Source organism: Microcaecilia unicolor, chromosome 2 (assembly GCF_901765095.1).
Source record: "Microcaecilia unicolor chromosome 2, aMicUni1.1, whole genome shotgun sequence".
Taxonomy (NCBI): Eukaryota; Metazoa; Chordata; class Amphibia; order Gymnophiona; family Siphonopidae; genus Microcaecilia; species Microcaecilia unicolor.
This window is the reverse complement of record NC_044032.1, coordinates 130,163,138-130,178,937: the sequence shown is the minus strand read 5'-3', so window position 1 is coordinate 130,178,937 and position 15,800 is coordinate 130,163,138. Positions and strand designations below refer to the sequence as shown.

The 15,800-nt window shown below is 43.7% G+C and overlaps 1 protein-coding gene across 1 annotated transcript in view; it reads left to right on the top strand.

Annotated features, from left to right (window-relative positions):
* The window catches only part of NAIP (NLR family apoptosis inhibitory protein), a 126,268-nt gene extending 111,487 nt beyond the window's left edge, over nucleotides 1-14,781 (top strand). The window contains 1 exon segment of the mRNA XM_030193314.1: nucleotides 13,936-14,781. Coding sequence (XP_030049174.1) covers nucleotides 13,936-14,300 — 365 coding nt within the window. The 3' untranslated portion in view covers nucleotides 14,301-14,781.
* Nucleotides 14,782-15,800: the final 1,019 nt, after the last annotated feature.

Sequence of the window (15,800 nt, the reverse complement as noted above, 5' to 3'; positions counted from 1 at the left end):
CTTTTATCAGGAGCATCATATAACAGTGCCTTCACTAATTGGTTCCCCGTGTGATGCCGAATACAAGAGGGCATCTGGTAAGGATTAGAAATTCAGCAGTAAACTTCTCGCTCTGGACGGGAGAGTGACCCAGAGTGCCTCCCACTGCGCCCGAAACCCCTGGCTCGCTGGACTGTCCAGATCATGTATCCCGCATCTATCAATTCTCATTTGTTTCACTAATTGCGATCGCCATATCTGCAGAGGGGGAGTTTCCTTCATTCTCCAGAATTGCAAAATGGAAGTTATTCCAAAATATATTGCTATCTTTGCAAATGCCTTAAAGCCTTCTGGGGGGTCTGTAGAATACCGAAAGATATTAAATAAAATTAAAGGATCCCACACTAGAGTACAGTTCCATAATTGGTCCACCCCCCCTATAACCTGTTTCCAGAACCGCTCTATGGAGGGACAACTCCAGAACATATGGCCGAGAGAGGCAGAACCATGGTTGCACTTTGGGCATGCTCCTGTTGTATTAAACCCTGCTTTCTGTGCTCTGTGAGGAGATATGTGTGTTCTAAGCAGCCAGCGGTATAGCCGTTCCCTTTGTGGGATGGAAAGCCGCTGCTTATAGATAGATTTAAAATATGATCTATATTCTCCTTCGGTAAATGTACAACCTAAGTCCCTTGACCACTCCTGCGCTAATCGCCGGAAGTCTATCTCTTCTGTAGTATCTTTGAGTTGTTGGTGATGAAATTTCAGTGGAACCTTAAGCTGCGATCCCAGAGTGAACTCCTCTGCAAGAACCTCTACTACGTCTTCCATAAGATCTGTCCACTCTAGGGAGGCTACATAGTGGTGTAATTGATGATATGCAAATCGGTGCGTCGGAGGAATCCCATATCGGGACTGTAATTCCGTGAATGGGAGAATTTGTCCCTCTTCTGTAACTATATGCGCCAGATATATGATCCCCTTTTTCGCCCAACTTTTAAATATACTGACCCCTTGACCTGGTGAAAATGCTGGGTTATCACAAATTGACATCCAGGGAGATATTCGGGGGGAGAAACGATGACGCCTACATATCCACCTCCAAGTTTCCCTGAGAGATCTCAATAACGGGTGTCTCTGAAATGCCGCTGTGGGAAGTGGAGTCCCGGAATGAAGCAAGTGACTAAAATGTGTATCCGTAAACATCAAGGTCTCCGCTTGTGTTATGGAAAAATCTGATGTTCCCCTGTACCAATCGTTTATGTGCCGCATGGAACTCGCTATTGTCAAAAATTTGATATTTAAAAGTCCCATGCCGCCCCCTTCTCTTGGGGATGCTATCTGATGGTACGGTATTCTAGGTTTCTTCCCTTGCCACAGATATGTTTGTATTAAATGCTGCAGCCGCTTGTCATCTCTATGTTTCAAAAAGAGAGGTAATTGTTGGAAGACATAGAGCCACCTGGGGGCGATCATCATGTTGAATAACGCAATTCTACCCCAAATAGTGAGTGGTAACTCCCTCCACATCAACAACTTACTTTTAGTCATTTCCAACAGTGGGGCAATGTTCTCCTTATACATGATGGTTTTATCCCAGGTAATGTATACTCCCAGATACTTCATTTTCGCTGTCTCCCATCTAAGAGGGGTCTCCCCTTTCCAGAGTAAATCAGTGTCCGCGCCCATAGACATCGCACATGACTTAGACAGGTTGAGGCCAAACCCCGACATCGCCCCATATTCTTCTATCAGTGTCAAGGCTGTCTTAAATGACTCTTGTGGGTTGGTCAGTACCAGGAGAATATCATCGGCATAAGCCAGAGCTCGGACCTCTTGCTCACCCAGCTGCACTCCACTGATTCTAGGGTCATAGTTTAAAAGACGCAGCAGGGGCTCCAATGTTAGATCAAACAGGAGCGGTGATAAGGGGCATATAAGTACATAAGTACATAAGTAGTGCCATACTGGGAAAGACCAAAGGTCCATCTAGCCCAGCATCCTGTCACCGACAGTGGCCAATCCAGGTCAAGGGCACCTGGCACGCTCCCCAAACGTAAAAACATTCCAGACAAGTTATACCTAAAAATGAGGAATTTTTCCAGTCCATTTAATAGCGGTCTATGGACTTGTCCTTTAGGAATCTATCTAACCCCTTTTTAAACTCCGTCAAGCTAACCGCCCGTACCACGTTCTCCGGCAATGAATTCCAGAGTCTAATTACACGTTGGGTGAAGAAAAATTTTCTCCGATTCGTTTTAAATTTACCACACTGTAGCTTCAACTCATGCCCTCTAGTCCTAGTATTTTTGGATAGCGTGAACAGTCGCTTCACATCCACCCGATCCATTCCACTCATTATTTTATACACTTCTATCATATCTCCCCTCAGCCGTCTCTTCTCCAAGCTGAAAAGCCCTAGCCTTCTCAGCCTCTCTTCATAGGAAAGTCGTCCCATCCCCACTATCATTTTCGTCGCCCTTCGCTGTACCTTTTCCAATTCTACTATATCTTTTTTGAGATACGGAGACCAGTACTGAACACAATACTCCAGGTGCGGTCGCACCATGGAGCGATACAATGGCATTATAACATCCGCACACCTGGACTCCATACCCTTCTTAATAACACCCAACATTCTATTCGCTTTCCTAGCCGCAGCAGCACACTGAGCAGAAGGTTTCAGCGTATCATCGACGACGACACCCAGATCCCTTTCTTGATCCGTAACTCCTAACGCGGAACCTTGCAAGACGTAGCTATAATTCGGGTTCCTCTTACCCACATGCATCACTTTGCACTTGTCAACATTGAACTTCATCTGCCACTTGCACGCCCATTCTCCCAGTCTCGCAAGGTCCTCCTGTAATCGTTCACATTCCTCCTGCGACTTGACGACCCTGAATAATTTTGTGTCATCGGCGAATTTAATTACCTCACTAGTTATTCCCATCTCTAGGTCATTTATAAATACATTAAAAGCAACGGACCCAGCACAGACCCCTGCGGGACCCCACTAACTACCCTCCTCCACTGAGAATACTGGCCACGCAATCCTACTCTCTGCTTCCTATCTTTCAACCAGTTCTTAATCCATAATAATACCCTACCTCCGATTCCATGACTCTGCAATTTCTTCAGGAGTCTTTCGTGCGGCACTTTGTCAAACGCCTTCTGAAAATCCAGATATACAATATCAACCGGCTCCCCATTGTCCACATGTTTGCTTACCCCCTCAAAAAAATGCATTAGATTGGTGAGGCAAGACTTCCCTTCACTAAATCCGTGCTGACTTTGTCTCATCAGTCCATGTTTTTGTATATGCTCTGCAATTTTATTCTTAATAATAGCCTCCACCATCTTGCCCGGCACCGACGTCAGACTCACCGGTCTATAATTTCCCGGATCTCCTCTGGAACCTTTCTTAAAAATCGGAGTAACATTGGCTACCCTCCAGTCTTCCGGTATTACACTCGATTTTAGGGACAGATTGCATATTTCTAACAGTAGCTCCGCAAGTTCATTTTTTAGTTCTATTAATACTCTGGGATGAATACCATCAGGTCCCGGTGATTTACTACTCTTCAGCTTGCTGAACTGACCCATTACATCCTCCAAGGTTACAGAGAATTTGTTTCGTTTCTCCGACTCCCCCGCTTCAAATATTCTTTCCGGCACCGGTGTCCCCCCCAAATCCTCCTCGGTGAAGACCGAAGCAAAGAATTCATTTAATTTCTCCGCTACGGCTTTGTCCTCCTTGATCGCCCCTTTAACACCATTTTCGTCCAGCGGCCCAACCGACTCTTTGGCCGGTTTCCTGCTTTTAATGTATCTAAAAAAGTTTTTACTATGTATTTTTGCTTCCAACGCTAATTTCTTCTCAAAGTCCTTTTTTGCCCTCCTTATCTCCGCTTTGCATTTGGCTTGGCATTCCTTATGATCTATCCTGTTACTTTCAGTTGGTTCTCTTCTCCACTTTCTGAAGGATTGTTTTTTGGCTCTAATGATTTCCTTTATCTTACTGTTTAGCCACGCCGGCTGACGTTTAGTCTTTTTTCCCTTTTTTCTAATACGTGGAATATATTTGTCCTGAACCTCCAGGATGGTGTTTTTAAACAGCATCCACGCCTGATGCAAGTTTTTTACTCTGCGAGCTGCTCCTTTCAGTCTTTTTTTCACCATTTTTCTCATTTTGTCGTAATCACCCTTTCTATAGTTAAACGCTAGCGTACTTGATTTCCTAGTTTCACTTCCTTCAATGCCAATATCAAAACCGATCATATTATGATCACTGTTATCAAGCGGCCCTCGTATCGTTACCCCCTGCACTAGATCATGAGCACCACTAAGGACTAAGTCTAGTATTTTTCCTTCTCTTGTCGGCTCCTGAACTAGCTGTTCCATGAAGCTGTCCTTGATTTCATCAAGAAATCTTATGTCCCTTGCGTGTACAGATGTTACATTACCCCAGTCTATATGCGGGTAATTGAAATCCCCCATTATTATTGTGTTGCCCAGTTTGTTTGCGTCCCTGATTTCCTTTAACATTTCCGCATCCGTCTGTTCGTCCTGGCCAGGCGGACGGTAGTACACTCCTATCACTATCCTTTTCCCCTTTGCACATGGAATTTCAATCCACAGTGATTCCAAGGAGTGTTTTGCTTCCTGCAGAATTTTCAATCTATTTGATTCAAGGCTCTCGTTAATATACAATGCTACCCCTCCACCAATCCGATTCACCCTGCCGTGTTCCCCTACCTATCTGAAATCTAGCTGAAAGCCCCCCATTTGCAGTCACATGTGCTTCCATACCCGTGTATAAAGCCGCTATTGCCTGTTTTATTCCAGCAGGGGCCCCTATCCAATTTAACATATGAAACAAAAAATCCCAACCTACCCTGTCAAAAGCCTTGGTGGCATCTAGGCTTATCAAGATCCCAGGGGTTTTTTCAAATCGGCATCGTGCTATTGCGAGTAAGACACGTCGAATATGTAGCACAGAGTGTCTATTGGGGAGAAATCCCACCTGCGTAGATTCAATCACGCTGGGTAAGCACTTGTTAAGTCGTGAGGCCAGAATCTTCGCTAAAAGCTTAATATCGACGTTAATTAACGATATAGGCCTGTAAGACTCTGGTTCCTCAGCGGCTTTCCCGGGTTTCAACAGTAATGATATACATGCAGTATTTTCATGTAATGGGAACCTCCCCTCCTGAATCACCGCTTGATGATATTCAGATAGTGGCCTTATCAACTGGGGTTGCAACAGTTTATAAAATTCTCCGGAATACCCATCTATCCCTGGTGCCGAATATGATTTCAACCCTTTTATAGCTTCTGATAGCTCCTTTGGCATAATGGGACCCGCTAGGTATGCGATATCAGAATCTCCGAGCTTTGGCATCTGGGCTTTTTTAAGAAATTCAGTCATATGTGCCTCCCCGATTGGCTGTTCGGCAGTGTATAACTGTGTAAAGTGCTCCTGAAATATTTGCAGAATCTTATCTGGGCTATTGGTAAGGCTTCCCGTCTTTTCTTTCAGAGCCGATATGGTTCTACCTCCTCCCCGTTTCCGAACCACCCGGGCCAGCATGCTCCCTGCTCTATTCCCAAATCTGTGGAACCTATATTTTAGGAAAGTTCTATCTTTAACCACTCTTTCATGTAACAATGAGTTCACAGCTGCCTGTACAGCCAAATATGCTTCCCTATTTACTGTAGTTTGCCGTTCTATATAGCGACGTCTAGCCTTCTGTAATTGCCTATTCAGGTGCAAGAGGCTAGCTGCATTCTTTTTCCGCTTACTTGCTATATAAGCGATCAGATCTCCCCGGAGTACTGCTTTACCAGCACACCAGAACAATTGCGGATCAGACTTGTGCTCTTTGTTAAATGATTCATAGTCTTCCCATTTTTTGACCAAGAATTTATGAAAAGATTTATCTTTAACTAGGTGATTGGGAAATCTCCACTGTCTGTGTATCTGAAAGTTGTTTGGCGCTCCCAACTCTAACCAGACAGGGCTATGATCAGAAATCAACATCTCCTCGATCTCTGAGTCACGGACACATTGAAACAAAGCTGGTGAAATAAGCATGTAGTCTAGCCTGCCCCAAGTCCCATGTGCTCTGGACTGGTGTGTGTATTCTCTGGAATCTGGATGTAAGTTTCGCCATGCGTCTATCACGGAGAGAGAGTTACTAAATTCTTTCAACATCCGTGCCCCCCTCCTACTCTCCGTTCTCCCATATCTCTCCCCTGAATAGTCTATCTTGGGGTCCATTAGTACGTTCATATCCCCTGTAATTATCAATTGCTTGCTTTCATAAGGGAGCAGCTGCCTGGACAGCTCAGGAAAGAAGGAACTATCAGGTGGTGTGGGGGCGTATACGTTAAGAAGGTACAATTCCCTCCCCTGTAACCACATTTTAACCAAACTATATCTTCCATTGGGGTCTTGCATAACTGTCTCCACCGTGCAGGCAAGCTGTCGGTGAATGCAGATTGCCACCCCTCCCTTCCGCCCTTCTGGTGAAGCGTGGAACACCTGACCTACCCAGCCCTGTTTGAGTTTTTCATGTTCTGCAGCCGTCAGCTTCGTCTCTTGTAAGCATGCAATATCGGTATTGAGACGCTTTAAATGTGCTAGTATCTTTTTCCTTTTAATGGGAGACGAAATGCCCCCCACATTCCAAGTGACTAATTTACAGTGTGTTACCACGGGTGCATGCTAATGTCAGAATAGTATACCTAAAATGTTCAGCCGCCGGGACCCAGCCCTTTCCCAGCAGCTGTGAATGTTGTGTGCTTAGACATCTTGACCACACTTTTTCATTTTGTATAACCTGAGTGTGAGACCTGACCCTTGTGTTCCATGATTCTCCCTTCACGGAGTATAGAATCCCATTAGAACCCCATCTCCCCCCACCCATTCCTATCCCTTGGTGAAAAACCCCTTCCCTTTAGCTTAAACTTCTCTCCTTCCTACAGTTGTAATACCGCTATGTGGCTCGTCCCCCCCTATTGTCTCCCGTCCCCCCATCCCAATGAGGGGTCCGTCCCCACCCCTCTGGAGATATAGTGAAATCTGGTCTAACGCCTCTGCCGTGAAGGCCCCCTAATCTGTTATTAACACAACTGGAACATTTTAACATATTAACTCAAGATCCACATTTTCTTTAACAATAGCAACTTAGCTTGCATAGGTGCATTGTCGGCATTTTCTTAGGAAGCTGGAAACCAGGCAAAATCTTCTGTTTTCTGAGAAATCTACAAAATATTAAATCATGTCGGCGCTTCAACTGGTGCAAGCAGATCAGAGTCCATAAACTGCTGGGCTTCTGAAACAGAGTGAAACGAATGCCATCTATTTCCATGGTGAATCTTCAAAACTGCCGGATATATCAACATGAATCTTGCTTTCCTGTGTACCAATGTTGTACAAAGAGGATGAAACCGGCGCCTTTGCTCTTGTACACCAGCTGAATAATCTTGAAAAATTTTTATTGGTGACCCATCATATTGTAAAGACTCTCTTTTCAGCCTGAAGCCCCTCATGATTTCCTCCTTGTGCAAGTAATTGTGTACTTTAATAATCACCAGTCTGGGTCTTTGTTGTCCTTGTTGCCAGCGACCAAGCCTATGGGCCCGTTCTATACACAATTCTCCGTAGCTGTCTGACAGGGCTAGTTCCTTTTTAAGCCAGTTTTCCAACAGATGTCCTAGTGATTTCTCAGGGATTGCTTCAGGTAGGCCGACAATGCGTAAATTGCACCTCCTCGCTCTATTTTCCATGTCCTCGATCTTGTCTTGTTGTGCTTTAAGTTGTTCCATCAGACGTGTGACATCTGGGACATTCAGCGCCCTCATGTCTTCTACCGCTGAGATTCTGCTTTCCGCCTCTCCCATTCGCCTCACCATGTCAGCTGTGGTGGCTTCTAAGTTGCTCATTTGGCGCTCTAACAAATCAAATCTCGGGTTCAGTGCGGCGCTAACTGCCATAGTGATTTGAGCTAGTTGTTTTTCAGAGAAATCACCAAGCTTTTCAAGTTTCCCTTCTGCCATCTTAGTCTCAATGGGTGGCGGGGAATTCTTCACTTTATCGTATTTAGTGCCGCTTCTGGTTGTTCCTGAGGACTTGGGCCTCAAAAATTGATCCATACAGAGAGTGTTGTAATTTTCACTAATCTCTATGCGTCTGTTCTCGTGATGTTAACGTTTTTACCTGAGGGCAATGCCACGGCGTGGTAGAACAGGCTTCCACAAGTCCAACGGAACAGACAGTTAGGTTTATAGGTCTATTGAGCCAGTTCTTCACCCTTATCCAGGCCGCAATTGTAATCCCTTTCCGGGTTCTGTTTCTGCTAGTTGTCTAGGCTGAGCTCACTGCCTTCAGTCTACCAGCAAACTGCCATTTTATTAGTGCACAATCCTGTTATGTAGGCTCTTTTTTTGTTGCTGTCAAAATTGAATTTAAGCCAGGTAGTTTTAATATTTGTTGTAAGTTAATGTAGATTCGCACTGCTCTACTTGTCGGTATAGCATCCACTCGACTATCACAAGTGCTGCGCTGGTATACTTTACTAAAATGTCCGTGCGCTTGTGTGCGGGGCCAATTTGCACTCTGTGGAGGACGTTAATACTCTTGGTTCCTTATAATGTACGATTAACCTCTGGTCTCTCCGGGTTTAGGTATCCCGTTCAATCTCTTCTCGTCAATGGGATGGGGGGACGGAAAACGAAAGCGGCGTCTATGTGTTATACTCACGCTCCCATTATGCCGCTATGCCTTGACCTCCCTAGAGATCCGTCTCAACAATCTTACTCTGCACGCCGTTCTTCCGCGCAGCTGTCTCACTGTTTTCCTTCACTGTGAGCCGCTGGCCGCCATCTTGGGACTGAGCGCGTGCGACGTTATTGCCCGTTGTTCCCGCTCAGCAGAGCGTGTCGGTGGGCATTCGGAGGTGACTTCTGACTCCGGTGGGTTTAAGGTATCTCCTAGATGTTGCGGGTAGGGTCCAGGGAGCGGGGGGACAAAGAGCCTGCCAGCGGTGTTACGGAGCTCCTCTAGACCGCGGCCATCTTGCCGCACGGCTCCGCCGGAAGACTCATATGTATATTATAAAACTGACATATTCTAATCAATAAATAGAAAATAAAATTCCTTTTTCTACCTTTATTGTCTGAACATAATATTTTCTAATTGTGTTGGTCCCAGTCCCTGGCTTCTTCTTTCCTCTCTTTTCTCTTAACTTTCTTACCAGGATCTCCTTGTCCATTTGGCATTTCTTTTCTGTCCACGTTCACCATTCAGCTCCCCTCTGTGTCCCTGCCCTTATCTTCCTGTCATTTTGAGCATCTCCCCTTTCTGTGTCTTTATTCTTGTCCTGTCCAGCATCACGATCCCTTTGTGTCCCTATCCCCTTCCCCTCTATTCAGCAGTATCCCTCTGTGTCCCTATTCCCCCTTCTCTTCCATCTATGGGCAACATTTCCCTTCTCTCTTCTCTTCCATGTGTATTCCGCTCTCTTCCTTCTCATCCTGTGTAGAATTTGCCCCTTCCTTTCCATCCTTGTACATATGCCCTACTCCATTCCTTTCTATCCATGTACAGCATTTGCCCCCACTCCATTCCTTCCCATCCTTGTACAGCATTTGCCCCTTCCTTTCCATCCTTATACAACATTTGCCCTACTCCCTTCCTTTCTATCCATATACAGCATTGCCCCCTTCCCTTCTATCCATCCATGTACAGCATTTGCCCACTCCCTTTCCATCCATGTGCATTTGCCCCCACTCCTTTCATTTCCATCCATGTACAGTATTAGCCCCCTCTCCCTTCCTTTCCATCCATCTGCAGCTTCTCCCTTCTGACCCCCTCCCCCATTCCCTCCTACAGCCCAGCAGTTCTCCTTACCTTCCTCTATCCCCCCTTCCCTCCAGTGGGTCTAACGTTGCCTTCCTGCCTCCCTCTGTCTCCCCACCCTCTTGCCATACAAGCTTGTGGTGTTCACCAGCACTGCGGGCAACGATTACAGCAAGCTCCCTCTGCCGCTGTTCTGTCTCTACAGTAATAGGAAGTTGTGATAGAGGGAAGGACTCCGGGGCTGGCCAGAGAGACCCTCTGTTGTAATTGCTGCCTGCAGTCCCGGTGAACACCACAAGTTTGTATGGCTTGGAGGGGGGGTGAAACAGAGGGGAATAAGAAGGTAACACCGGACCTGGAGGAGTGAAGGGGGGATAGAGGGAGGTAAGGAGACAATGCTGGACTGCTGGGGAAAGTGTGCTGATTTGGGAGCAGGGAGCCAGAATGAGTGTGAGGATGGCTCTTCTGCGTGTCAGCTTGAGAAAGGGCATAAATGCGTGTGTCACATGCCGAATGCATGTGACTTGTCATGCCAGCATCTGCCTTCGGCTCCATCTTTCTGTCTCTCCTTGTACCACCTCCAACCCTCTCACATTGTACCCCTCTTCCCTGTGGTCTCCTTCTATTTCTTTCCTTTCTTTACAGAGCTAATCATCTAACCCTCTCCCTTTCTTTCCTCCCTGTTCTTCCCTCGCTACTCTCCTTTTCTCCCTTCATCCCTTCCCCCCTCTCTCTCTTGTGGCTTCCCATCCTTACCTGTGGATTCTCTCTTTTATGTTCCCTGAAACTGCTCTTTGCCCCCTACCCCTAGAAGCAGTCAGGCTATGATAATGCATAGTTTGCACATGTGCTATAACCACCACCACCACCCTACTATAATAAATCAGGCCCAAAATAAGAAAACCTCTTAGTACATCTGGTCCTTTGTGTCTCTCCCAAGCATGCTTAGACCTTTTTCTCTGGTTTAGCTTCTACCATGTGCACTGGAAATCTATTGCAGGTATACTACCCTCTAAGTGAAAGTGTATTTTTTCAGGGCTGCAATTTGATTCAAAATTTTAATCGCGATTAATTAAACGATTACAAATTTTTAGTTATGAATAATTGCACAATTAAAGGTATTTTATTTATTTATTTATTTCCCACTGCAGCTCCTTGTGACTCTGGGCAAGTGACTTAACCCTCCATTACCGGAGGTACAAAATAAGTACCTGCATATAATACGTAAACCACTTTGATTGTAACCACAGAAAGGCGGTATATCAAATCTCAACCCCCTTCCCTTCCTTAAAGGACTAATAATTTCCCTCCCACCCCCAGATCCAGCATTTCTCCCTTCCCTCAGGGCCATTATCTCTTTCTTTCCTTGGGGTCCATTATCTCTCTCTTTCCTCCCTCCACCCCCTTGAGCAGCAGCACAAACTTGATGGTGAGCAGCACCAAGCTCTTCTCATGGCTGTTGAAACTCATTGACTTGGCCATAGATTCCATCGATAGCCCCTCTAGTTCTGCTTATGGGTCTACAGCTCACTCCCCTCCTCCTACCTGGGCTTCAGCATATCTCCTCCCTCTAAATCCCCCCCCCCCCCCCACCAGCCTACCTTAAAGGTGGTATTCTGTTTGTCCCAGAAGTGTCAGCATTGCACCTATGCTGCCTCTGGCCTGTCCTACCTCCTCTGACACCACTTCCTGTTTCTGCATGGGTGGGATGGGTGAGAGGGAAAGCTTTGGATCAGGCTGCAGGCAACATAAGTGCAATGCTGCTGATGTAGTGGATCAACAGAAGACCACCTTTAAGGTAGACTGGTGCAGGGGTGTGAGTGATGTTGAATGTTGGATAGGGGGAAGGATGTCAGATTGCATCAAGGACAGGGGTTGGGAGTAGAAGAGAGCAGAAGAGATGGTTGGAGACAGGAGATGCTACAAAATGATTCATTTTTTTAATTGCAATTAAAAATATTAGTCATGATTAATGATGGATGCATTAATTTCAGATGTAACTGCGATTAAAATGCAGCCCTAATTTTTTTCTCATAACTTTTGATCTCTCACCCTTTGGCTTTATATGATGCCCCTTTGACCTTGAGCTTCTCATTCTGTGATGATTAAACATACATAGAAACATGAAAAAATGACATCAGATGACAACCATAATGGCCTATCCAGTCTGGCCAACCATGCCATCTACTATACCTTCCTCTCCCTTAAAGATCCTGTGTGCTGCTCCCATGCTTCTTGAATTCAAATAATATCTCCATTACCACCCAGAGGCTGTAACATGCATCTACCACCCATTCTGTAAAGAATTATTTCCTTAGATTACTCCTGAGTCTTTCACCTTTCATCTTCATCATATGCCCCCTTGTTCCACAGCTTCCTTTCAATTGAAAGAGACTTGCCGCCTTGTGCATTTATGTCACAGAGGTATTTAAATGTAATTTAAATATCTTTGCCATATCTCCTATCTTCCATAGTATACATATGAAAAACTTAGTTAATTACCTACAAATTTTCTTTCCTTGCATCCCAAAGGATCAGTCCATAAAAATGGGTTGTGACCATCTGCCAGCAGGTGAAGATAGAGAACTCTGAGTTGTGCCTTATAAGCTCTTGTGCTTAGCAACCAAGCCAGATTTCGATAACAACACAGTGAAAGAGAGTGACTTCCAGAGAAAAAAACTCCAGCCTCTAGATAGAAAAAGAACTATGAAATAAAGGACAAAACTCGTGCCTTATAAATAACGGAACCAGAACAATACAAACATTTGAAATTACATAGAACCCGGAAAAACTGAAACCATCACAGAAGTGTGGGCTCTGGACTGATCCTTTGGGATTAAAGGAAAGAATATAAAAGCAATCCTTAAGAGGGGAGGGACTGTGATATCCTTGTAGTGAGAACTGTGGCCCCGAAGGAAGCATCTGCTTGAACAGACACATCCAAATGGTAATGCTTAACAAAGGAAAACAGCCAGTCTTGTGACCTCCAAGGCACTGAAGCCCCACAATCTTCCCACAGCACAAGTGCTCTCAAAAAGAACCACAATGGCTTTTTTTTTTTTAAGATAGAGGCAGGAGAAAAAGTGAAGACTGCAATAAAAAGGTAGAAAGTGGCAACGGGAGAGTAGGGAGGGACCTAGACCACTAGGTTTACACCTGAGGGACAGGATATTCTGAACCTGTAAGGAGGTCAGTTGGCTACAAAAGTCACCATAGCGTACAAGAGCTGCTATCCCACCTGCTGGAGATAGAGAATACTGGTATGGATCCTAAGTGCAGGAGCTTATGAGGCATAACTCATTAGAGTTCTTTATCTTCACCTGCTGACGGATGGTCACAACCTGTTTGTCTGGACTGATCCTTAGAACGAAACAGAATGAGATATTTAAGTCTGTCCCTATATATTTTATGATGAAGACCACTGATCATTTCAGTAGCTGCCCTCCAGACCAACTCCATCCTATTTATATATTTTTGAAGGTATGGTTTCCAGAATTGTACATGGTACTCTAATTTGGGTCATATCAGAGTCTTCTATAGAAGCACTAATTGCCTTTTTCCTGCTGGCCATAAGTTCTATCATCAGAGCTCTGTTTGCATAGTTTTATAAGTGAGACCTTAGCTTTACTATGTCTTTCGTTTTTATTCCAAAATATTTGGAGTGTGCAGTCCTGTATTTTTTTTAATTAATTTTATCAGAAAGTACATCTCAATAACAAACATATAACCACAGGAGCATGTCTGAATATAACTACTGTTCTTATTCTTATGTATTTTAGACAAAAATAATCAATAACTTGAGAAACAAAAAGAGACAGCATGATGGAAAGGAGTTGATAATGAAATCCCTCTCTCAATCTACCCTCCCTTGCCATAATCCTGTATTTTGAATAGACATTTTGGGATGAAAGTTAAAACATCAGCATCAAAATCTCTTTGAGAAATGTAGGGAAATTGAAAACTACATTAAAATTAGTGTATCTGGATTTAACTTCCTATTTACTGTATATTCTGTACTGCGTAACAAATGTAAATGTTTGGTTCCTATAATTACGTATGCAAACAGGAACAATAATTGTTTCTTATTTTAGCAACAGTAGCTAAAGATGGGCACCTACAGAAACTGCAAAAACTAGAAATCATAACTCATCACGACATCACAGAATCCGGCTGGAGTAGCTTCTTTCAGACGCTGAACAACCTTCCCAACTTAAGTGTGCTGAATGTAATACGACTGTACACACATCAAATCAAGTGTCATGCAACAACAGTGATGTCCTTTGTCCAGTGTGTCTCCAGACTTCCCAGCCTCATGACTATTTTCATGCATGGCTGGCTACTCGATGAAGAAGATCTTAAAATGTTTAATACCATGAAAGAACAGCATCCACAATCAAAGAGCTTATATCTGCATTGGCAGTGGATGTTGCCTTTCTCCCCTACTGTACTAGAATAGGTACTCTCTCTCAGAGAAGAAAATACCCTATGAACAGAACCTAAAGAAAATGTTTATTTTAAAATTGAAGAAATCAGATCAAAGAGTAGACTGATTTTGTTTGTCATGGCTTTTTGAGATGCCCCCCCTCTAATCTACAAAATAATTATGTAGAAATAATGAGAGAGCTGTATCTTATCCCAACTTCTCTGGTGTAATAACTCCCAGGACTGGGTCAGAGGTATTAAGCATAATAAGCAAACTTCAGTCTTGTGTCCCTCAAGGTTAATTTTTAAACCCATAGGCCACCCCTTCATAGCCCCCTTGAGATTTTGCTAAATAAATTTACTGATCATGATGATGCTACCACTACCACTATCCCAGAATAATTTAATCTAACTACATAATTAGACATCACACTTACAAATATCAAACTTTTTGTTTTTATATCTAATCTGAGGGCTCTGTTTAATAAGCTGTGCTGTAGGTATGCACACTTTTTAGCGCACGCTAAAAATTAGCGTGCACTAATGATACATACACTCATTATATTCCTATGGGTGTCTCTAGTATTAGCATGCACTAAAAAGAGTACGCGCCTACAGCATGGCTTAGTAAACAGGGCCCTAAGTTTTATTTTTTAATTTACTGCCTTTCTGGTTCATCAAAGGACCACCCAATGAGGTTTACAACAATGCAAAGACACAAAATCGAATACAAAAACATTCATATAATAAATTTAAATTAATACATTCAAAATGCATAATATATCAAAATATGAAAACAATATTCCTAACTGAGGGGGTCTTTTACAAAGGTTTAGTAGCATTTTTAGTGCACGCTAGATGCCCAGAGGAATATATGGGCATCTGTAGCATTTAGTACACGCTTATTTTTAGTACGTGACAATGAAAAAATTACAAAGCAGACACAAAATTAACACCTTCACATTTTTTTTCCTTTTTCCTAAAATGTTTTTTTTACATTGTTTTATTAGTTTTGCCCATAATTAAAGCAATATGCCAAAAACATGTCAGTGTAGAGACTTTTCAGTTTATATTGTTATTATTTTAGAATGCCTTGGTTTTATTATATTTTTGTCCAATAAACTTATGAGTTGATATTAAAAAGATTTGTTTGACAAAATTCAAGAGTTAACTGGACAAATCTCAATTTTTGAATTTCCCATCTTTCCAGCTGGTTAACATTTGGCCAGATGATTTGTTAACTAGTTAAGTATAGGGTACCAGCGGCACAGTTTAAGCTAAATAACTTCAGTAGTCAGAGCTATCTGGTTAAATAGCTTCAATACTCAGAACTATCTGCTTATTTGGCAGTTTGACCTTTAATGGTAGTACCATTAGCCATGCGACTATCGCTGGGAGGTCAGAGCCACCATTTTTAAGCTAAACACTGACGGGCAGGAGCATGCAAAGAATGCTCCAACCTCCCACTAGCCACCATGGAGACCCCTGGTAAAAGCTGGAGGGTGTTTCAGGGGTGTGAAGTGTTAGTGCTAAT